Below are 25,146 nucleotides of genomic sequence, written 5' to 3' on the forward strand. Positions count from 1 at the left end.
ATGAAAGGCCAGCAATAGATCTTTTTACGAGCTTAGAATGGGCTGAATGAAAAGGCAACAATGGTTTTTCGCCGCGAGGTTTGAACATCCAGCACGTCCGGTCATGATGCATTGTGATGCTGATGTCAAGGAATTGGATAACCCTGTTTTCAGGTAGTTCAAACGTTAGTTCAAGAGGACTAAAATGGTTTCGAAAAAGGGTGAGAACATTAAGAACGTCATCCTTAAAGGAACTGTCATTACTGTTAAGAACAATCAGAAAGTCGTCAACGTACCTAAAAATCTTGATTACATTAGTATCTTTTACAATATCAGCAAAAGACCTGTCCAAACGGGCTAAAAACAAATCGCTGAGGATGGGTGCAATGCATGAACCTATATAGATGACATCTTTCTGAAGATAAGGTTTTTCATCCCATACTATTAACGTTGACTTGAGATATAATTTCAAAAGTTCTATAAATCCATTCACCGAGATGCCAGAAGCATTTTGAAAAGCAGTCGGCCCTTGCTGGTCTATACATTCTTCAATACAGGATAACAAAGCATCATGCGGAATGGAATAATACAGATCTTTTATGTCCACAGAGAAAGCGCATAGGCCTTGTCCCTCATGTGACTTGAAAAAATCTAGAACCTGCTCAGAATTACGGACAAGAAAGGGATCCTGAATAGAAAGCAGCTTTAGTTTTCTTGTAGGCACATGGCAAGCGATTTTTGCCAAGTACCATTCTCGGATACAATAACTCGGAAAGGAACATCAGTTTTATGGGTTTTTGCATTGAAGAAAACGTGAAGAAAGTCCTTTTTACAATCCGTAATTCTTTTCAAAACAGAACCAAGGTCTAACTTTTTGCACAGTTTCTTCGCTTCAGCTTTCTTCTTGAAAATGTTTACAGTTTGGATGGCAGTTAAAAGCGGAGGACAGAGCTTCACACGCTTTTTCATTAAACATACCAGACGGAAACACGGCAAACCCTCCTTCTTTATCCGCAGGAAGGAGGCACAATAAATGCTGCTCGAGATACGACTTAACACGACTTACAGGAAGTCTGGAAGGCTGCCACTTACATCTCACCAAGGCCTGCCGAAACACACCGGTCAGCCTCTTGTTCAGGGACGATTCGGGAAATCTGGTGCACGAACGTGAGCCGCTCCGCTGAAGACGTACTTGGCTCCAGAGCAAACTTAGGACCCAACGATAGAACAGATTTCACATGGTCAGGAAGATCCAGACCTTGCGGGGTATGGATGACATTGCGGGGTGAAGATGGCTTGTTGCCAAGCTGACTTCTGAGATAGCTCAGTTGTCGCTGCCAAACGAAGTCCGTAGTCTGACTGACAAGCCGCTGGCACTCTCTAAGCTTGTTCCTTGCTGTGGATTGGCTCGACCTTTGGTGAACAAGAAGATGCAGAAATTCCTTGTAGAGACGGGCTTGTCGAAACGACTCAGCCTTCAGAATCTTGCACACTGACGCCATGTCCTCGTGAAGGGATAAACCCACCGAAGAGACGCTTGTCTGTCAGTTTGTCAATTGTCATTTGTCAAAGTTTGTCAATTGTATTGAAAATGTCATTTATCAAATTCCTCTTTCCTGTGGCAAGCAGTATGTAGGGCAAACCGGCAGATGCCTGAATGATAGGCTTCGAGAGCATGGGCGTGACGTAGATGATATGCGTGGAAAAGGATTGTCAGCCCACTGCCGGTCGTGTCACTGCATACCGCTTCTTGAACAATGCATGGTTTTAAAAGTGCACAATGACCGGTTGACACGAGAAATCATAGAAGCGGAATGGATATCACTTTTGAAAGATGATTGTGTTAGTACCCCCTCTGTATCATTGATGGCGAAAGAGCTCACATATCTGGCTGATACGCTTTGCTAGCACATGGTTTGACGGCGTGTTGGTCGTGATGTCGTTATAAAACCACCTTTCTTTCTGAAATAAACCTTTGTTGGAAGTTAGCGCCGTGTGTTGTCCGTCTTTCTGTGTCCTCGTCTCTTTGCGCTACGTTTTTCACCTTTCAAATATCTTGTCACATGATTGATGTTGCAAGCATCTCTTCTGCGCCCCTCATGCCTTCTTTGAACCGCCGCTCCCACTCTTTCTAGTTTGTTAGGTGCAGAAAACAGAATTTCTACCCCATGCTTGCTCCCCACTTTCTTAATCCGGTGCGGCAGCGCGTGGACATACGGCATAACCACTTTCTTCTTCAGCGCACATTGCTCATGTGCGCTGTTTTTTGTGTGTGTTGTAAGTTGTGTTGTAAGTTGTAAGTTCAGCGCTGTGTGTGTCTTGTCTCCTTCTTGGTCTGCGTGTGTTTGCGCTGTTGAACCATCACTATGAATCTACACCAACTAGCCCAATCTGCAGTTCTTCTACAGTTTATGATTTAGACACTGCTGCTGACGCAGCCGTCATCGTCCACAGAAGATTCGTCACATCGTGGGAACCGATTATGCAATTGTATGTTAACAAAATTCTATTGGTATCGCATATACAGCGTAACCCACTTATAGACACCGTGCGTATCTAACTCCGGATCGACACGCGCGCCACTCGCAGCGGCGCGAGCGTCCAGAGTGAGACGGCGGCGCTTACCCACCGGAGAGGCAGTGAGCAAAGCAGAATATTGCTGTACGCCGGTGAGGTCATTTCAGGCACCAATGAACTTTGTAAAGACAACAAGAAATTGTGTATGCTGCAGCAGCATTTACCGGAATTCACCTGGGACCATGTTTTACGCGCAGCTTAACGACCGAAAATGCACACGGAAGCGTCCTTTTAATCCTGCAAAGCGTCGACCTTTTACTTCCATTATGATATGATAACATTATGGAGAAGATAACAGTTCTTGCTGTGTCTTGCAAATTTTCAGGTCGGGAGGAAAGTACTTTGTGTGCGCGCACGAAAAAACAAGACAGACATTGTCTACTGCACTCGGTAATGAATCATATTCAAGCGCTTCTACCGAGCACAATATGCACCCCTAGCCGTGCGGTTGCTGAAAAATAAATAATTTGTCTTCTTGCGTTCTTTTTTTTTAAGCAGCGATTATTTTCGTGAATGCCCTTTCAATTTTAGGCTTTCAGATAAAAGCGAAAGGGGGCGCAGTATTTTGTAGTTGTCGCGCGACATGCTACTGGCTATTATGTCACGTCGTACCACAGTACCACGTCGTACCACGCAAACCAGACTATCCCGGGAGAACACTCCTCACATACTTTCTGGGTACAGCGCGTAACGTGTTTTTTACACAACACGTGGTTGGCCCTACAGCCGAGCAGCCGCCGGCATTTTTCGTTAACGTGCGTCGCACACTGGCGTCGTTGTCTGCCGGCGTGCCCGATCTGGATGTTGATGAAACCCCGCCCTCCAGGATGTGTGAAGCACAAACGGTAGCTGAGCTGACACGCGAACAACTCCAGAAAACGAGAGGGGCACGTTGGCGCCAACTGACCTCAACTGACGGATGTTTTTAACCCGCCTCGAAGCGCGCACTAGTTCACGCGAACTGTTTACAAATATGCTCTTGTGTGTCGGCATGTTCGTTTTGTGGCGGCAGCGTGGAGCGGCTTCCTTAAATGGGCGTCCGCAAAGAGCAATGTTTCCAATGTTGCAGCGCCTCCGCACGCGCCTCTTTGAGCAAGCATGCGTGGACGCACTGTCAATGAGTGAGGATGAGTTCTTGCGCAAATGGTCGACATATTTCATCGTCCTGCGCGGCGGTCGAGTGTCCGCTTTCTTACTGCCTTACCGACGTGCTCAGTGCTGCGTCACTGCGCATGTGCTTGACTGATCAGAGCATTGAGTTCAGCAGTTTTTCATTGTATTTTTGTTCACATTAGAAAAAAAATAAACTTCTCTTTCTACGTCGTACCACAGTAATGTCTCTCTAGAACTGCCTACCTTAGTTCCAGTCAAGTGCGGAATCATTTGTGCGGATCACCAAAACCAGATATCAGTCTGTTAGCACCGCTTCCGTTTTACTGGCGGTAAAAGGAATAATGTTTTTTTAAACTACTCTAATCTAACTCTCCTTTGCATACGATGTATTAACACTGCATTTGCGTTATATTTCTAGCTTTAGTTTTGCTTTTAGAACATTCAGTGAGTTCTTTTTTTTTCATTTGCTCTAGTTATGACCCTCAGTCTTGATACCTCAGACGTCCCTGGCAGGGACATTAATTAAGGGGTAGGCATAGCATGGCGAATTATGTTTACGTAAGAAGGCATGGATGATGGGCTTCGACTGCATACTTGAAGCGTGACAGGTCACTGATGGTGGCGATGTGTTCAGCAATGGTAGGTGATTCCTGTCACTGGCAGTTCTGGCAAAAAGTGAATGCTGGTATGTAACTGTGCGTGCACACAGCGTTGGAGTGAGCATCGTGGGAATAGCGGTAGGGTGGTTTGATAAAATTGCTTCCTGGTGGCTACGAGGGATAAAATATACGAAAGAGAGTGAGCAGGCATATTTTACAAGGTGAGAGGGGAAGTTGGTAGATCAAGCTGCGCTTTTATTGTTATTATGTTGCTGCTGCAAGAATAACCGGATAGAATAAATCTCTTGGCGCGGTTCGCAGTGTATTCTAACATCACGGTTAAGTTATTATGACCAGGGTCAAAAATAGCGCAAACACATTCTAGCTTTGGGTGGATTACGGTCTTGTAGGCAAGCAATTTAAGAGAAGGTCGTGCAAGCACCAAATTTTGACGTCGATAGCCTAGTACTTGTTTAGCCAAATTCCCTCTTCTTCTTCAACATTTTCTTGCCTCCAACTTTCCCCAGACTGCGATTACTTTTGGGTGTTCTCGCCTTAGATATCGCTTTTTCTTTTTTAAATACTTGCGCACGCACAAGACAACGCATGAAAGGGGTCACACATTGGCGCCATATTCAGCTGTATTTTATTGTGACTGCAAGAAATATATACGCCTTCTCACTCAGAATGAATCAAACAGACACGAAAAATACAACTGCAAAGCAACACGTGCCGAGAACCATACGTCACCTTGCCATGCCATTTCCCTAACCAAGAGTTTTAATTCTTTTTCCGGAGAAGCTTCTGGTAAAGCACTCACGAAACCAGGCCCGTATATAAGAATTCCCCTCACTTCGACAACCTCCCGGTTCAACTCATTCCTGTGGGAGTACAAAACCTAGAAACCGTTAAAGATAGGACTCCAACCTTTTCACGAATGACAGTGTTGTGCCATGTCTCCATCCCAGCCTCGGCCTACCTGACGATAATGTTGACCCCGAAATGGAGAACACAGGAAGAAACAAGAGAGACGGCAGGGCAGAAGCGCAACATCACACTTTAATAGCAGCACAAGAAGCCAGGCGCTCTTTTATAGCCGCAGATAAACAGGTGTGGGCTGCATGAAGGTGAGTGAACAGAAGCAAAACGAAATATTTTTCAGCCCATGCTCATTTTCACTTTCCCAAGCTTTATCAAATCTCTGTACTCTTTCATGCATCCCGCATTTTATTTGCTTGTTTTGCGAGCACACGCCCTTTTCTTGTTTTCGTTGTTTGGTTTTGTTTTTGTTCACGTACCTTCATGTAGCCCACATCTGTTTATCAACAGCTATAAAAAATGCCTGTCCTCTTGTCCTGTAATAAAAGCTGGAAGTTGCGCTTCTCCCCTCTCGTCTCTTGTTTCTTCCTTTGTTCGGCATTTCAGCGCAGACTCTTTATGCAATGAGCATGTAACAACTAACTCGTCAGAAAGTAAAACGCGCCTCATATCTTTAATACACAGTTGCCGGATTTCGTGCCCGCACAGAAATCAGCTGTCCCGGGAGACTGTCGAAGCGATTGAAATTCTTAGATATAGCCCTGGCTGCGTGATTAGTCCATAAGTATCTCCACTGCACAAATAATTGAACTTCTTGGATGAAAAAATGGTATGATAAGGGTGGCGTTTGGTGTCGGCACGTGTGGCATTGCAGTTGTATTTTGCATGACAGACTGATCATACTGATTACTGATGCATATATATTGGCAATCACAGTGAAGCACAGCTCATGCTTACGCCTATGTGTTTCCACTCACATGTCATGTCTGTGTGAGCGCAAACTTTTCCAAAGCATGAAGAACTAACTCGGCCAAAACGTAACGGTCAGGCCGCGATGGCAATGTTTCAGGTCCACTCGAAGGATGACGTTTTGCTTGTTGCCTTGTTTTCGTTTAGTTCCTCGTGCCGTGGGTCCACGCGGTGCGCGCCGGGAAATATCATCTTTGTTTGTATCTTTTCCCACTCTTATTTTTGTCACGTCGGTAGCCGCTGGCGTATCAGCACTGCTCCTCCCTCGTAAAAGATCTGCTGTCAATTTCTGCGCCGGCTTCTCGTCCTCGTCATTGTGTATTCGCGGCCCTTGTCCTCGTTGCGCCAGAAAGACAAGCCCAAACCAAAGCTGAAATTTTTCAGTACGTGTTCTCATTCGCTTATTGACGAGCATGCTTTCTCTCTAGAGGGGGGGGGGGGGGGGGGCGTAGCGGTAGGCGGATGGTCATACCACCCCATGAGGAGCACTGGGGCAGCGAGAACACACAGTTCTAAACAAAGGGGAGTGCTTGGCGCCTTCCTGACCTGCCTACAACAGTGAGAAGTCACGATACCACGGGCAGACTAAGAGCTCCACTCACAAAGAATAGGTTGGGCGACCGAAAAGGGAATAAAAATAATAAGCCCCTGCCTAGCTCCACTCACAGAGTTTAGAATGGGCTAGGGAAAAAAAATGCCCTGCCCGCACCGTCTTGTGACACAACACATTGAATAGGTTGGGGCAACCGAAAAGGAAATAAAAATAATAGGCCCCTGCCTGCACCGTTTACACACAACAGGCTTAACCCAATTGAAAAATAAAAGAGGAGGCCCGTAGGCAAGTTGTAATTTGACCACCCGTGGGTGGAAAAATAAAATATTAGGGAAAATGCTACATTAGCGACCCACAGCCGAGAGAGCGGGCCCGGGGAGGCTCCCCTGACCTCCCCTGGGAAGTAGCGGAAAGGGAAATGGGACGTGGGAAGGGAATGGGGACAGCGAGATTTTTACTCTGATCCTTCAATTATCTCGACTCCATTACTGGCCCGCCTGGCCAGGGCAGGGAGAGCATCGAGATTGCCCAATGGTGCGGCCCCACTCACGGGATGCCCGACCACCCACCATACGCAACGGGCTCCGACCGTCGGAGACAGGAAAACCTAACACGGGGTCAGTAGCTACCTGGGGCTCCTCATCGCTCACTAGAAGGCTTTTCCCACCTGCCGGCTACTAGCCGTCGAAGGTTTTTCGCGGTTTTTCGGACACCGGAAGTATGTGTGATAGTCCCGGCCAGTGGACGCCCAGAACGTCAACGGCCTCGCGGCCTCAGAACCGGTCAGACTCCGGGGGGTCCATCTGTGCTTCCTCCAACCATCCATGCACTTATTTCCTCTCCTAGCTTACTCTTCTCCTACTGAGGAGAGAGTGTTCAAGGCTGGGCGACCGGGCCACTAACCAAGAACGTGGCTTGGGATGAGATGACCCGGGCCTACTCCACCGGTACTCCACACATCTTCGGTTTTCGCCATACTCTTACGAGACAGTACTAAGCCCTCATCCCCCGGCATCCCGCAGGCGGTTAAGCCTGCGGCCGGCCGTAAGGCCGCTTCCCCGAGGCGGCGGTCCTCAGAGCCTGGCCACTATGAACCCCCGCGCGGACCTGGTTTCTCCGTAACCAGAAACCGACGCGTCGGTAGCCAGACTTGCACGCCCCCGCGCGCAGAGGAAGGAAGGTAGCATGTATTCGAAAACCTTTTGGCGTTTTGACATGCCTTCCGGGCCGGATTTCGTGGGTCCAACCTGAGTATAAACCCAGGCCTGCCTCCGCTCAGGCATCGGACCTCACGTGCACGACTGGCCCTCACAGTCGTCTGGGAGTCGCTGCCACTCCCATTGGGGGTTTGCATCCCCAGAGGATGGGTCCCGGCCATCCCATCCCCACTGCTGGCATTGCACCGAAACAAAGCCTAGTAGCCGAAACTACACCGGCCCGTATTCGGTGGCGGGGGGGGCCACGAGCAGGCTGCACAGTCAGATTTCCCCCCCTGTGACACAACACAGTGCGAAGCTTGCTACTCTCAACGTGGTCGACTGAGAGGTGTCTGCAAAGTTATTGTCGAGACGCGGGGAGTCCATGATGACGACGCCGTCTCTCACTTTCTTACGTGCCTCGGTTTTTTTTTCTTTTTTCGCTACTGTACCCGTCGCTGATCATGTCCAACATGCCCAACTTTCCGCTCTGCATGGTTACCTTATAACTGAGAGCATTGTGGTACCTCCGCAGGTGCACGGCTATCCAGGGCACGCCCACCGTTTACTACGACCTCATGCACAGCACGGAGATGTCGAGACGTAAAGGAACCAGCCTCTGCGAAGGTAGGCTACTATGCGAACACTCGCTCATTTTCCTTCATTTCTGACAGAACATTCAAGTCATCCTGTCCGCATAGCCAACTCAAAAGTCGTGCATACAGTCTAACTTAGCCTCGGAACCCAAGTGACACATGATGCTACACTAGCCGCCAATGATGCCCCACGTACCTAATATAGCGTGTTATGGTCTAATCCTCATCCTACGTCGGAGTGTTCTCACTCTGTAAATACTTTCATTCCTTCACAGGACTCTCCCACTCACCCCACGATCCTCTTATCGCCTCTTATGACCTCATCCTCCTCCTCCCCCTCGTTCTTTGGAGGACTTTTACTTTCTCCAAACGCTCCTATTCAGGAGAAACACAGAACCTTAACTGTAGGCTCCAAGAAACACATGCACAAGCGATGACAGTGGGACAGCGAAACTCGTCCAACAAGAAGTTTTCTTTAACTCTGAACATTATAGACCGGCTCTGGCTAGCGTTTTTCTTTCCATCTGTTTGTCCACGAAGACATATTCCATTTTCTCCCCCTATTTCTTTCCTTCTTTCCCCAATCGGCGTCCCTGTTTTCGTTCTCTAACCGTTCTGTCCCGACCAGCTTTGATCGATGACCTTAGACGAACCTCGACTACGCGATGGCTAGGGGTGGGCTCCGTAAAGCGTGTTGCGCCGTTAAAATTTGGCAGAAGCTCATCATATCTGGTACTATGAACTGGGGAAGAAGAATGCGTTCTTGGATTCATGCTTTTCGACTTGGTACTTTTACTTTTTCCCTCATCCCATAGCCTGAAATTTGCGCAATTAATTTTTTTGTGCGAAAGAACTTCTAACCACACTACCCCGGTTTCAGTGGTGTGTGTCTGCGCGAAGCCTCTGAGTAACAAGTTTAACTGCGTCACTGGGTCAGTGCACATGTGTGAGTAGGCGGTAGCGTCCACCTACAAGTTGAGGCAGTTACGCAAGTTTCTTGCGAGTTCGAGATTTAGACTCCCTTAGTATTGACGAAAGCAAAGGCGTATATCTGGCTCCTTAGGCGAATGGAGACTTGATTCGTCCTTTGAGGGACGTGTCAGTAGAGTACCATGCTTTCGCTCAATATTTCATGCTTAGCAACGCTAACAAGGCGGAAAGCTGGGCTAGTTGGTTTGACATAGTTAATTAACGTGTGTGCTTGGTAGGGGAGGCACAAGGTTAGGTCGCGAGATTTGTGAGGCTTATCACATTATGAGGGAACGTGACAAGTGTGTAAGCACGACGTCACTTGCCCTGACCAGGAAAGAAACCATGTATCTGCGAAACAGTTTGCCACTTCTTGATTAGTTTTTTGTAACGCAGTGTGCGCATGTGCCACTGAAGTGTTTTAAGTACATGTTTGGTGTAGTAAACCTTTAGTTGATGTTTAGCGCTCGTCCTGTCTCCTTCTCTGTCTTTGTCCTAGTTTTATGCGCTAGTCTTTTAATTAACTAGCAACGCTAAACCGCAGTCATTTTTTTCCCTTGGCTGAGTCTGTTGTTCGATGAGGATGTTATGGTTCCCATTTTTACCATTTATAATTACCTTCACTTTGGCTGGGTTACGATTTTCCATTTGCTGCATAATACGAATTTCGCCTTAGATCGCGGGCATCGTTGGACGCGCACTGAGGTATGTCTCGGAAACCACGCAGAGAAGCGGCATTTTCACCGGAGGACAGTTTTTTAGGCAGCAAAACATGAAACCAGGCAGTGTAACCACATTAATTTTAAGAGATTTGGTCCTCAGGACGTCACACTGTAAGCATTGCAGATGAATCTATCATCATCACCAGCCTGACTCCGCCCACTCCAGGGCAAAGGCCTCTCCCATGTCTCTCCAACTAACCCTGTCATTTGCCAGGTGTGGGAAACGTATCCCCGCAAACTTCTTAATCTCATCCGCCCGCCTAACTTTCTGCCGACCCCTACTGCGCTTGCCTTCTCTTGGAATCTGCACCAGAAGTTATCTTGCCTTAGCATTACCAGCTCTGCCCAAGCCCATTTCTTCCTCTTGATTTCGACTAGGATGTCATTAGCCCGCGTTCGTTCCCTCACCCACTCCGACTATTTCCGATCTCTAAACGTTACACCTATCATTTTTCTTTCCAAAGCTCGCTACGTTGTCCTTAAGTTAAGCTGAACACTCTTCGTTAGCATCCATGTTTCTGCCCCGTAGGTAAGTACACTAACATACAAGTATTAAGGCGAAGGCATACTCGCTAGGGGGCCCGAGTGAGCGGACGCGTTTATTACCGGCTCCGCCAATTTCTGGTTCCTGTGCCCAGCTAAGTCCTTTCTAGGACCCACCAAGGCCCTCAACGGAGCCTGGAAGGTTCACGGACCCCAATCGCTACCATCTTTTGGATGTGCCCAAGGACCTCGGTGAGCTACCTGTTGAAAATGTCTCTGGCAGCCGCGCCGCTGCGCTAAGCCTCGCCTCATCGAGGCGAGCCTGGCCGGCGCGCCGCGTTCCTCACTCCCCAACAGCCATGGAGGAGCCCGTGGATGGAGAGACCTTGAACCCATTGGACTGCCACCCTGGTGAGTGGAAAACTGTGCTCCATGCATACCGTAATCGAACCACGGATTCGAATTCGCCCCAAAAACACCCGGTATCGGCCACCGTTCAACCTAAACCAAGCGCCAGCAACGCCGGCGCGCCACCGGACGCTGCATCTGGGAACACCCGAAGCGCGTTCAAGGAGACGCCACAGCTCCTACGCATGACGCGCGCCGTAGTCCATAGAAGAAAGCAACTCGCCGCACTGCCGGCGGGTACCATCAGAGTCGTCTTTCGCCCGCGAGGCGGCCTCTCCCTGGAGAAGATCCCGGCTCCCAGTATCCTGCAGGCACTTCACTCGACGCTCAGCTGCTCAGTGATTGGCGAGTTGCACATAAGAATCCACCCAACTAACAACACCTTCACAGTGGCGACGGTGGCGGAGGCAACAGCTCTGGCATTGGTGAAAATTCAGCAAATTACCTTAGATGGACTACAATACCCGGTAGCCGCGTACATCGCGGCCCCTCCAGCGGCAGTCAAGGGCGTCATTTCCCGGGCCTACTGGAACGAGACACCAGAACAAATCCTAACTGACTTACAGTACAGAAACCCGGACGCTAACATTATAGCGGCCCGACGCATGGGTAAAACAACGTCCATCTTAATAACTTTTGCCTCAGGTCCCGTGCCTCACACAATTAAATATATGTGTGTGGTTCACCACTGCACCAAATACAAGGGAAGCCCCGATGCCTGCACAAACTGCAGGAAGCCTGGACACAGGTACGACGTGTGCCCTCTCCCGAAGGCTGGACTCTGCCCGCGGTGTGGCGAGAAGCACACTCCTCAAGAGACCCCATGCACGCCAAGCTGCATTCTTTGTGGTGGTTCCCACCTTACCGGTACCGGCTCGTGCAAAGCCAGGACCCCTCCACCCCGTAGACAGACCGCGCCGAAACCCAAGCAACCAGTGCCCACGCCAAAGGACTTTCCACCGCTAGTGCCTCATCAGGATCGCCAGCGAGCCTGGACCAAACCCACCAGTACACCCCAAACCTCACAGCGGGAGGAAGAGATTGCTCTCCTGCGGGAAGAGGTAAGGCATCTTAGGGCAGCCATTAATTTCATCCCTCCTACCGTTTCTCCACCCACTCCTTCACCAACACCCCAAACCTCTTCACATACACCGCAACCCTCCACACCCCCTCCACAAAAGAAACGCAGACCAGAATACATTCCAGACATGGATTCTAAATTACAAAACTTTGCCCAACAGCTCGAAGCCAGTATTCTGGCTCAGACTCAAAATTACATTGAAGCCGCCATCACTAAGCTTACAGAAACTATTATCAGTCGGGTAACCTCTGCTATTCTACAATAAATTCCATAAATAATTGCTGGAATGTCTTCACATATCCCAGCTAGCAACCCCATAGCTGCTCCCATCCTCCGCCCCCCCACCCTCCAGCATGGCCCAGTTGACGGGCAATAATCTCCAATTAAGCATCCTACAATGGAACTGCAGGGGGTTTCGTCGCAAACGAGACCCCCTGCAGCAGCTCCTCTCTGCTTCCTCCACACCCCCTGATATAGTAGCACTTCAGGATGCTGGCACAAATTTATCGCTGCCAGGATACGCTCTGATACCCTCCGACACCACTCCAAACCCCAGGGTTACCACGTATCTCCAACATTTCGTACCATACACTTGTCATGTACTAACCTCGCCGGTAGCTCACACATTCCTAGAATTAATCCCTTCCACTCACAGACCTCAACCCCTCTTCATCCTCAACTGTTACCTCCTTCCGAGGCAACCGGTCTCAGATTTAATCTCTCTAATTAAAGCCGCCTCCAACGCTGCAAAAAAGGACCCCCTCATTATATTAGGGGATTTCAACTGCGCACATGTAGACTGGGGGTACACACGCACTAACAAGAGAGGAGCGGAATTGCGCAACACCCTTCAGATGCACGGGCTGTCCATATATAATGATCTTAGCACACCTACAAGAATCAGTAATAGTGTCACTGCCGACACAAGCCCAGATCTTACTTTTGGTCGCAACCTTCCCACACCGGTGTGGACAAACTCAAATGAGGCCCTGGGCAGTGATCATTATATCATAACTATACAGCTTGATTTCGCCAAAAAAGCTAAAAACTACCGTGGCAGGATTACCAGCTGGGATAATCTTCGAAAGCACAGAGAGGCCAAATCATTAGAATCCCCCTTTAACCTCCACACATGGATGACAGAGCTGAAACAGGATGTCCAGGCATTCACGCAAACATTAGACGCCACCCCCGAGACTCCCGTTGCAGACAGTCGCTTAGCGCACCTACTCCAAGCTCAAAACAGTATCCTCACACGCTGGAAAACCCAGAAGCAAAATCGTAAACTTAAGCTAAAATTAGCGCAACTACAGAAACAAATAGAAGAACACAGTGCCGCACTCAGTAAATCTAACTGGCACCAATTATGTGACGGATTACGAGGTAATCTCTCCTCCTCCAGGGCCTGGCATCTTTTGCGACATATGATAGACCCCACTCAAGCTAAAAAGCCAACTCGGCTCACACTAAAAACACTTACCCATAAAAATCGTCAAAATCATCAAGCACTGTTACGCCAACTCCAATCAACTTATACCACTGTGGGCCAAGCTGTATCATATCCCGACTATGTAGGCCCCGATCAACCCTCCCTCGACGCCCCCATTATGGAGGTTGAAGTCAGAGCAGCCCTTATCAAGCTCCGAAACTCAACCCCTGGGGAGGACCAAATCACAAATGTCATGCTCAGAAATCTAGATGACCGTTCAATTTCCCTTCTCACCGACTACTTCAATGAGTGCTGGGAAATGGGGGCGCTACCTGCTGAATGGAAGCACGGGAAAATAATTTTCATTCCTAAACCAAACAAGCTCATTAACGCCCAAAACCTCCGTCCCATTTCGCTGACTTCGTGCTTGGGCAAACTGTTTGAGCATGTCATCCTCACCCGTCTCACGCCACACATGGAATCCCATGGACTATATCCACATACTATGGTAGGATTTCGATCCCACCTCTCGGCACAGGACGCCCTACTGCAGATTTCACACGCTATCCTCAATGACATGTTACATCACACCAGAGCAATCCTGGCAGTCGACCTCACCAAAGCATTCGACAAAGTTACGCACAGCGCCATCCTGCAGGGCATCCAAGAGCTGCAGTTGGGGCCTAAGACCTACAACTATATCCGGGCCTTCTTAAACGGTCGCACAGCCTCACTGCATATAGATGATATACAGACCCCCCCCCTTCACGCTTGGTAACATTGGTACCCCGCAAGAGGCGGTGTTATCTCCCTTCCTCTTCAACCTCACCCTCATCCCCCTGGCCAAGGCTCTCAGCCGCATCCCGCACTTAGGACACACACTTTACGCGGATGATATAACGGTTTGGACCACATACGGCTCGGATGGCGACATAGAATCGACCCTTCAGGAAGCCGCTACAACCATCGCTACTCACGAGGCAAACATTGGGCTTGAATGCTCCCCCACAAAGTCAGCACTCCTCATAATCCGCCCGCGGCGGGTCCCTACCTCCCCCATCACTATCTACCTGCATGACACTCCCATACCGCAAACACCTACCCTCCGCATTCTTGGCCTGCATTTACAAGACACGGGGAAAAACAACCTTACACTGAAAGCACTAAAACAGTCCACCTACTCCGTCATCCATCTTCTTAGAAGGGTTTCACATTCACGAGCCGGTCTAGACGAAGCAGATAATCTCAAGGTGCTGCATGCGTTTGTGCTTAGCCGCATTCTTTACGCCACTCCTTACCTAAACCGCTCCTGTTCGGATAAAGACAAGATCAATGCTCTTATCCGCATGGCTACCAAAGCAGCGCTAAACCTATCAAAGAGCACTAGCACGGACAGACTCTTAAAATTAGGAATGCACAACACTATACAAGAACTTATAGATGCACATCGCTACACACAGTACCTTCATCTGGCTGGCACGGAAACTGGACGATATATACTGGATTCTCTGGGAATTCGCATACCGGCACACACGACAGACTTCATCTCTCTCCCTCGCGCCATACACACCGCGCTTATCCTGAAACCCCTTCCTAAGAATGTCCACCCTGAATACCATCAATCCCGCCGAGTCGCGCGAGCCAAAGCTCTCCATAAAGAATATGGCACTTTAGAGGATGTGCGCTGGGTGGACGCCGCGTGTGGTACAGACCGTTCAGTAGCTGTGGCTTATCATCCAGCAGCCCCCCCATTTACCCATTTTATAGACCCACCTTGTACCCCGGAAGAAGCAGAGGAAGCAGCTATAGCAATAGCCATTGCCCAAACCAATGCGGCTTATATACTAAGCGATTCCAAAACAGCCATTCTTAACTTCGCCCGCGGACGCGTCCATCCCCCCGCGTGGCAGATATTGAGAATGTGCACCCTAAATCCCGATCGGCGTATTGAGCTCGTGTGGGTGCCGGCTCACTCTGGCAATCCCGGAAATGAGGCCACCGATAACATAGCCCGAGGACTTATTTGCCGGGCAAATGGCGACCCCAGCCGGGATTTCTCGAGGGAGCGGGCACACACGTTCTCACAACTAACTCAACAAGCACGCCTTGCCCGTCTACTCTATCCCCCTCCCCACCCCCGCCTATCCCACTCCCAACAAATCCTCTGGAGGCGACTCCAGACCCGAACTCTTCCTACCCCTCAGCTTCTATCCCACTTCCGCCATGTTTCCCCAGGGTGCACTCTCTGCGGAGAACCGCACGCCACCCTAAACCACATCCTCTTCGGCTGCCCTGCCGATGCTCCTCCGCAGGGACAGCCCGCCATCGGTACATGGGAGGAATGGGAGGCCCTCCTTGCGTCGCAGGACCCGGACGCGCAACTTCGCTGTGTGAACCGAGGTGCCAGTGCCATGGCCCTACGTGGCCTGGACACATGCGCGTAATGTGAGGGCTGTGCGGTGGCCCTGAGACCTTGTACGGTCCAAACTCACTTGCTCAATAAAGTTTTCCATCCATCCATCCATCCATTAAGGCGAAAGCCTTTAATGTCTCATCGTTGTAAGCAGCAGTTGACAGAAATTTCACGCTTTTCAATTGGTCGAAACGGCCGTGAACGTCACAGTGCGCGAATTTCAAACGGGGCCAATTGTACTTTGGCTTGTCACCATGCAACCAATTGAAGGGATCGTATAGTGATGCTCCAAGTAAGTGGGACTAATTGATTGATTGCTTAATTACACAATTAGCCTAATTAACTTTTCTAGTCAGGCCAGAAAATAATTAAAACCGACTAGGAAATTGCTCGAGCATCGAACCCCGGTCTTCGGCGTGCGAGACGAGCATGCTATCCACTCCGCCATGCCAGCACGATGGTTTGGAATGAACAAAGGCGCGTCTAGTGAATACGGTGTCTTCGCTCACTCCCATCCTCCTCCCTTCTCTTCCGGCGAGGTTTAGGTGTCCGCCGAGATATGAGAGACAGATACATTTCCTTTCCTCAAAAACCAATTTACCCACGAGTGAGGCGTAGAACCGAATGGGCAATGGCGTTCTATGGACTCCCTGGCAGCGTTGCAAGATGCTGTCGCGTTCCACTCTTAGAGGCGAAGCTTAACATCTTAACAACACATCAGTGACCACCCTTTAGGTCAAAAAAGTGCCCCCCTGAATTTTGACGGGTGTTCACCGAGATATGTGAGACAGTGACTGCGTAATTTCCTTTCCTCAAATACAATTTTCATTTTCTTCATTACGGGTCTTTTTTGTCTTTTTCCACTCCCACTACCTCCCTTCTCTACGGTGCGGTTCAGGTGTCCACTGAGATGACAGAGAATTACTGCGCCATTTCCTTTCCTCAAAAAGCGTTGCGTTCAAAGGGCAAGGCATCGCGCCGAACGGGTGGTGGCGTTCCGTGGACTCCCTGGCAGCGCTACAACACGCTGCCACTCGACCTGGAAAAGGCCTTTGACAATGTCAGACATGATGCGATCTTGGAGAACCTTCATGAACTCGGGGTGGGAGCCCGCACCTTCAACTATATCCGCGACTTTCTCTCAGGTAGAAAGGCGCATTTTCAAGTAGGAGGTCTCCACAAGCGTGACTTCCCCCTAGCAAACAAGGGCACCCCGCAGGGATCGGTCCTGTCACCCTTTCTCTTCAATGTTGCAATGTTGAAACTTCCACACCAATTAGCGCAGATCCCGCAACTCCACCACAGCCTCTATGCTGACGATATCACCTTGTGGACCGCCGAGGGCAGTGATGCCGAAATCGAAGAGAGACTCCAGCGTGCCATCGATATCGTGGGGAGCTATGTAGACCCCAGGGGGCTGCGGTGCTCTCCAGCTAAATCTGAATTTCTCATATTCCGCAAAATCAGATCCCTTGCAACCCCCACCGGCCATCGAACTCAGTATTCGCGGAGTCCCCATTCCTCGAGTACCCAAAATTAAAATCTTGGGCCTAATTCTACAAGAACACGGCTTCAATGGTGACGTAATTCAGAAGCTTCAGGGAACCTCGCAGCAAATTATGCGACTCATTCGCCGCATTAGTAACCGCCACTCGGACTTGAGGGAAAGCAATACTCTCCGTTTAGTACAAGCCTTTGTGATCAGCCGCATCGCTTACGTATGCCCTTACCTACATCTCAAGTCAGCTGAAAAAGAGAAAGTGGAAGCCATAATCAGAAAATGCGTCAAACAGGCAGTTGGGCTACCCATGCACACAGCGACTGAGAAAGTGATAGGTCTCGGTCTTCATAACACCCTAAGTGAGATTATTGAAGCGGTAACCGTAAGTATTCTCCATTAACTCTTATCCCCAACTGCTCCCCATTCAGGCGTCACAATACCTCCTGTAAACAGGCGGTGAATAGCATTGGCGAGATCGTGTCTCCCTGCCTGACACCCTTCCTTGTTGGAATTTAATGGCTGACTTTATGGAGGACTATGGTAGCTGTGCATTCGCTATAGATGTATTCCAATATTCGCTCATAACCCTCTTTTACACCCTGATTCTGCAGTGCCAGCATGACAGCTGAGGTTTCCACTGAGTCAAATGCTTTCTCGTAATCAATGAAGGCTATATAAAGGTGTCGGTGATATTCTGCGCATTTGTCTATCGCCTGATTTACAGTGTGAATATCGTCTGTTCTCGAGTATCTTTTACGAAAGCCTGCCTGATAATTTGGTTGATTGAAGTCTAAGTTGTCCTTACTGTATTAGCGATTGCCTTAGTAAATACCTTGTAGGCAACGGACAGCAAGCTGATCGGTTTGCAATTTTTCTAGTCTTTGACGTCTCGTTTCTTATGAATTAAGATAATGTTAGCGTTCTTCCAAGCTTCTGGTACGCTCGAGGTCAAAAAGCATTGCGTATGCAGGGTGGCTATTTTTTCTAGCACAATCTCTCTTCCGTCCTTCAGCAAATCTGCCGTTGCCTGATTCTCACCAGCTGCTTTCCCCCTCTGCATTGCTTCTAAGGCTTTCTTTACTTTCTCTTTCGTTACTGGCGGGATGTCCGATTTCCGTGCGGTATTTTCTCTCTCATTAACGTTTTGATTGCATTGGCTACTGTATACGAGGTCTGTTAGAAAAGTATCCGACCTTATTTTTTTTTTGCGAACACCTGATGGATATGAAACAAGCGCGCTTGCACCAGCAGACCTTGAGCCGTCGTGCGCATGCACGAATTTTTTCCCGCCTGCCGATAGCGTCAGTCGCTGGGAGGCAGCGTTTGAGTGAGGTAGTGCGCAGTGCTCTCGTCGGTTTTTTAGTCCAAGCAAAATGGCGGTGCGACAGGAGCAGCGCTAATGCATCAAATTTTGCCAGAAACGGGGCGACAGCCAAGTGGAAACCATTCGGAATATTCAGACGGTTTTCGGTGATGAGCACACAAATTAAGCAATAGTACAACTGGTTTAAAGATGGCCGCACATCGGTGGAGAGCGAGCCACGCTCCAGTCGGCCATCAACATGCCGAAATGGCCAGGTCATTGCCGAAGTGAACGCTCTGGTGATGCGGGACCGTCGTGTGACTATCCGAGAAATTGCGGAAGAGGTGAACATCAGTAGTTTTTCTGTACATTCCATTATCACCGAAGATTTCGCCATGAAGAGAGTTGCGGCGAAATTCGCGCCGAAGCTGCTCACGGTGGAGCAAAAGCAGCTTCGTGTTGAAGTCTCACAGGACACGCTGGATTCCGCAAACAGTGACCCCGACTTCATCAACACCGTAATCACTGGTGACGAGTCTTCGGTGTACGGGTACGACCCGGAAACCAAATCCCAGTCGTCACAGTAGAAGCATTCTACATCCCCAAGACCAAAGAAGGCCTGTCAAATGCTCAGCAACATCAAAGTGATGCTGACTGCTTTCTTGGACTCTCGCTGTGTGGCACACCACGAGTACGCACGCCCCAGGGTCAAACAATGACCAAAGAGTACTACAGGGCTGTCCTCCGTCGCCTACGCGATGCTGTGCGGCGCAAGAGACCGGAGTTGACGTCAACAGGAAATTGGCGCATCCATCATGACAATGCTCCTGCACATTCCTCGCATTTGATTGAGATTTTTTGGCGAAAAACCAGACTCCTGTAGTTCGGCAGACTCCTTACTCTCTTGACATGGCCCCCTGCGACTTCTGGTTGTTTCCGAAAATCAAGAGGCCACTGAAAGGAGCGCTATTTCACACAAGAGAGGACATTATGGCTGCAACGACAGCTGAGCTAAACTCCATTCCGAAAAAGGCCTTTTCGGAATACTTCCAACAGTGGCAGCACATCTGGGAGAAGTGTGTGGAGTCCTAAGGAGACTACTTTGAAGGTAATTAGGTTTCCAACGCTCCAGTTATGCCATTTTTTTTTTCTTCGGCCAAAGGTCGGATATTTTTCTAACAGACCTCGTAGATTTGTGTAGAACTCTTCGGCTATTTGAACTGTCTTATCCATACGGCTAAGGACATTGCCGTCTTTCTCTCTTAACTCATGCATATGTGTTTTACGTATGCCTAATTTCCTCTTCACCGCTTTTAGGCTAAATCCGTTCTTTAGAGCGTGCATCTGTGCAGCACCTGCTTACCGACACTTGCGCAGTTTTTTGCTGTGTTTTGCCGCTCTGTGTGTCGCACGAGCTGCTAAGTCAGTGGAGAATACCTTAGTAATCTGCGATTCGCTAATAACATCGCCTTGCTCTAAGTCATTCAGGAGATCAACTGCAAAATATGATCACTGAGTAAGACAGGCAGAGTAGTACTGTGGGCCAATATCTTAATACGTACAAACCAAAGTAATGTTCCACAGTCTCCGAAGGGAACACCAGTTTACAAATAGTAGCGTAGTGCTGGAAGTGGTAAGGGAATACAGCTACAAAAGGCCGGTAGTTACCGGAGATCCGGATCGCGAGACTGAAATAACTAGAAGAATAATAATGGGGGAAGCGCAGTTGACAGGTTCTCTCAGATCATGGTTACAGTTTACCGATATCCCTCAAGAGGAAAGTATACAACAGCTGTATCCTACCGGTACTTACCTATGAGGCAGAAACGTGGAGGCTAACGAAGACGGTTTAGCTTAATTTAAGGACAATGCAGTGAGCTATGGAGAGAAAAATGATAGGTGTAACGTTAAAAAAACCGGAAGTGGGCAGACGGGGTGAGGGCACAAACGCGGGTTAATGACATCTTAGTCGAAATCAAGAGGAAGAAATCGGATTGAGCAGGGCATGCAATCCGAAGGCGAGATAACCGCTGGTCCGTAGGGTAACAGAGTGGATACCAATGGAAGGGAAACGTAGCAAGGGCAGAAGAAAATTAGGTGGTGGGCGGAAAAGAGATTAAGTTTGCGCGGATGGATGTCCGCAGATGGCATATATGACAGGGTTAATTGGAGAGGCATGGAAGAGGGCTCTGTGCTTCAGTGGGTGTAGCCAGGCTGATGATGATGTTCCCTTAAGTATTGCATCCAGAATCCGAGTCGCCACCCAAACCTTCAATTGGACCATTCTCAGTATGAGCGAAACAGTAGCAGTACACTACGCGCCTTCGCCCAATGCAGGCTCTGCGTAAATGGTAGCTGGTAGCCCGTCATACAGAGTCGTAACCATTAGGCCGATTCGGCCATCATGCTTGTAGTGCCCCTGGCTATCGTGGGTGATGGCTGTCTCACTGTTCTGTACTTGCTATGTGAAATTTTTGTGCAGCAAAGCACTTTTCGCTTAACTCTGTGTCTTAGAAGAACTTGTTGTTGGGCTAGTTGGTAGTTATTCATCATTAAAATCAAAGGCGCCAAACCATACACACACACACACACACACACACACACACACACACACACACACACACACACACACACACACACACAGGAGAAGAAAGAAAGAGACAGAGCGCCACTCAGTTGTGAGTGGCGCTCTGTCTCGTCTTTCTTTCTTCTCCTGTGTGTGTGTGTGTGTGCATGGTTTGGCGCCTTTGATTTTAATGATGAATAACTCTGTGTCGTGGTGCTGTGAAAATTTGCCATGTTCGCGGCAAAATTTCTCGCTGCAGGGCTCGTCGGAGCGACTTCATTGCAGCCGCCTGCCCTAGAAAACATCGCTTCGAAACTTGGCATACCCCAGCTGGTGGTGAGTTGATCACCAAATTGCTTTTATATCTTGGTGGGCGGCGCGTTTGCTGTACTGTGGAGTGCGGCGCAGCTCCTGGTTTCTGTTCAAGCGTAAGTTCCCACCTGAAAGTATCTTTGTACGCGGAAGGCCCTGCACCGCCTCTGTGATCGCTCCCGCTTAGGCGCTACCACGCGGACGCTGCAGCTCGGAACAAAGGGAATAGCTGTGCTCTGCGTGAGCACGAACCCAAGAAGTTAACCGTCGGTGCCTTGGGCAATCCGCGAATTTTGAAGCGACGTTAGTCACAACTCTGTCCAATGTCTATTGGTTGGTTTGGTTTATTGGGGTTTAGCGTCCCAAAGCGACCCACGCTACGAGGGATGCCGTGGGGAAGGGCTCCGGAAATTTCGGCCACCTGGGGTTCTCTAACGTGCACTGACATCGCACAGTACACGGACCTCTAGAATTTCGCCTCCATCGAAATTCGGCCGCCGCGGCCGGGATCGAATCCGCGTCTTCCGGGTCAGCAGCCGAGCGCCGTAACCACTGAGCCACCGCGGCACTCCTGTCCAGTGTCTATTGTTAGGGGACGTGTGCTCTAGGAAAGTTAGGTCTGCGCGAAAAGTACGAAGGCCAAAGGCAAAGTAGCGAACACAACAACGCTTTTCCCCGTCTGAACATTCTACCAAAAAACGCATTCTAAGCTTCTTCTTGTCGCCCTGACGTTTACTGGCCTCAAAAGACGCATTTTGTTGCTGACCAAATGACATTTAGAAAATTTGCAGTCACTGTAAAAAATCATTGACTTCAGCTCCCGAAAGCACTCTATTATCCTCTTGGGAAGTCAATAGGGGCAAGCAAAGCCTAGCCACACGGATCCACCTGCACAAAGCTGCCTTATCGACCCCGCATTTTTTTTTTTTTTTTTGCAAAATTGGTGACTGGTTTGGCGGCAACCGTGTTTCATTTTCTGATAGTTTCAAGTGAGATAAAAACGAGCTTGAGCGAAATATTTTCTGTAAGCAGAAAATGGTAATATATCGTCGTCACGAGCCACACTACGTCCACTGCAGAAAGAAGGCAGACGCCTATGTCCTCCCATATGCCTTCAGTCTGTCCTGTCATGAGCCACCAGCGGCCACCTTATCTCCGAAAAACTTCCTTATCTCTTCCTCCCAGCTTACTTTTTGCCCATCCGTGCTAACTTCTGGTTTCTTGGAATTCACTCGGTTAACCTAAGGAAGCGTCTGTTACCTTGCCTTGGCGAAGCATGCACTGCCTGCGCCCATATTTTTTCCTACTGCACTCAACACCAATTGTATCTTGTAGTCGAAAGTATAGGGATGATGAAAAGAAATTTTAGCAGAGTGGGGGCTACGGTGTTCGCTGTTAGCATTTATTTTCGTCGCGATTGTACGTACTAATTACGGTAAACAGACAATCCACTACTCATCCATTTCATTCTGGAATCGCTGCACGGAAAACAGACCCCGCCGCGGTGGCTCAGTGGTTACGGCGCTCGGCTGCTGACCCGAAAGACACGGGTTCGATCCCGGCTGCGGCGGCTGAATTTCTTGAAGGCGAAATTCTAGAGGCCCGTGTGCTGTGCGATGTCAGTACACGTTAAAGAACCCCAGGTGGTGGGAATTTCCGGAGCCCTTTACTACGGCGTCTCTCATAGCCTCAGTCACTTTGGGACGTTAAGCCCCAATAAACCAAACGGAAAACAGCGCAGTAACAAGAGGGGATGACACACCTCAAGCGCTAATTTTAAACTAAGAATTTTTGCGGATCCCGTGCATGCACGTAGACATCTGAATCTTTAAAGGAAAAGAAGACCATACGAAACAGATCAAACGCTGCCACGTGCCGGCCACGCCATGAACGCTAGCTCTTTCTTTGATAAAAGACGCCTGTTTTGTTCGCCGCCGCGACGGACTGACTAGGGAAATTGTGGAAGCTACCGAGGTAGAACGGGCATTAGATGAATGCGCCAAGATGCCATCCGTTGCATTGTCAAGGAAAGAGTTCATGGCATGGACGGCACAGGGCAACGGTTGATCTGTTCTGTACGCTCTTTCCATTTGCAGAATCAGGAATATGTATGCATGCTCCGGAATTTCAAAAAAATGCTGAGTTCAAAGTTGGCGCTTCACCCGTTACGTCGTCTCTTCTTACTACGATGTTCGGTGCGTGTAACGATGCGTTGCTTACTTCCCCAAACCTATTACATTCTGAAGATCGTCATGGAATACCTTGAATTTAAGAAAAGAATACTGCAATACCGCATGTCATGGTACCATGTTATCGCTTTGGGGTTTTTACAGCAGGGGTCTCAATCACGTGGCCCGCAGAGCTGCGGCCTGCGGCCCACCGGACCTGCAAGTTTCTCCTTTAATTCCGAAACTTCATGTCTGCTTCATGAGTCAGCATCACCACCATAAATGCTTTCCAACGACACCGCACGACACCGCATTCAGAATGGTGCACTCACCTCGCCTCTTCTTCCAGGCTGGCCTTGTGCTTGGCATACTTGCTGCGACACCTGACACGGCCTCCCTGCGAGCCTGTGCCTTGACTTCGACGCAATGGCCCGAGGATTGGACGCAGCAACCAGTTACAACCGATCACCAGCGGCTAATCTGGCAACAACGAGCGCATTCCGCGACTATCAGCGATGACCACCGGCAATATAAGCGGCCTCCAGTAGCCGGCCCTGCGGGGCGCGACACCGCATTCAGAATGGTGCACTCACCTCGCCTCTTCTTCCAGGCTAGCCTTGTACTTGGCATACTTGCTGCGACGCCTGACACGGCCTCCCTGCGAGCCTGTGCCTTGACTTCGACGCAATGGCCCGAGGATTGGACGTAGCAACCAGTTACAACCGATCACCAGCGGCTAATCTGGCAACAACGAGCGCATTCCGCCACTATCAGCGATGACCACCGGCAATATAAGCGGCCTCCAGCAGCCGGCCCTGCGGGGCGCGACACCGCATTCAGAATGGTGCACTCACCTCGCCTCTTCTTCCAGGCTAGCCTTGCACTTGGCATACTTGCTGCGACGCCTGACACGGCCTCCCTGCGAGCCTGTGCCTTGACTTGGACGCAATGGCCCGAGGATTGGACGCAGCAACCAGTTACAACCGATCACCAGCGGCTAATCTGGCAACAACGAGCGCATTCCGCGACTATCAGCGATGACCACTGGCAATATAAACGGCCGCCAGCAGCCGGCCCTGCGGGGCGCGACACCGCATTCAGAATGGTGCACTCACCTCGCCTCTTCTCCCAGGTCAGTTACCTAAACGTTTGCCATTGTGTTAGAACCAGCAATCGTTGTTTCTTTGCGGTGTCGTGCCCTGAGGTGTTGTGTGATGTGTTAGGATTGCTTGACGGCAAAGCCGCACACGGCGTTAGTAACCTGCTCTTGATGCTCTGCGGCGACGTGGAGACAAACCCTGGTCAACCCCGGAAACGAAGATGTACTGTCAACTGTGCTCGCTACGGTACAAAGAATAGAAGTAGGTCAAAACGACATTCGGAGTGAACT

General features: G+C 49.5%; 1 protein-coding gene across 4 annotated transcripts in view; it reads left to right on the forward strand.

Moving 5' to 3' along the window:
- The window catches only part of LOC149325065 (medium-chain acyl-CoA ligase ACSF2, mitochondrial-like), a 187,124-nt gene that overhangs the window by 117,148 nt on the left and 44,830 nt on the right, over nt 1-25,146 (forward strand). For 3 of the 4 annotated variants that reach the window (XM_089562684.1, XM_089562686.1, XM_089562685.1), the window contains 2 exons: nt 8,341-8,432; nt 21,536-21,612. In XM_089562684.1, the coding sequence (XP_089418810.1) occupies nt 8,341-8,432; nt 21,536-21,612 (169 nt within the window). Of the gene's footprint in view, nt 1-8,340; nt 8,433-21,535; nt 21,613-24,190; nt 24,889-25,146 lie in introns of those variants that run through there. The other variant, XM_089562687.1, reaches the window with a different exon arrangement.

This window comes from Amblyomma mixtum, chromosome 10 (genome assembly GCF_055824585.1).
Source record: "Amblyomma mixtum isolate Tamu chromosome 10, ASM5582458v1, whole genome shotgun sequence".
Classification (NCBI taxonomy): Eukaryota; Metazoa; Arthropoda; class Arachnida; order Ixodida; family Ixodidae; genus Amblyomma; species Amblyomma mixtum.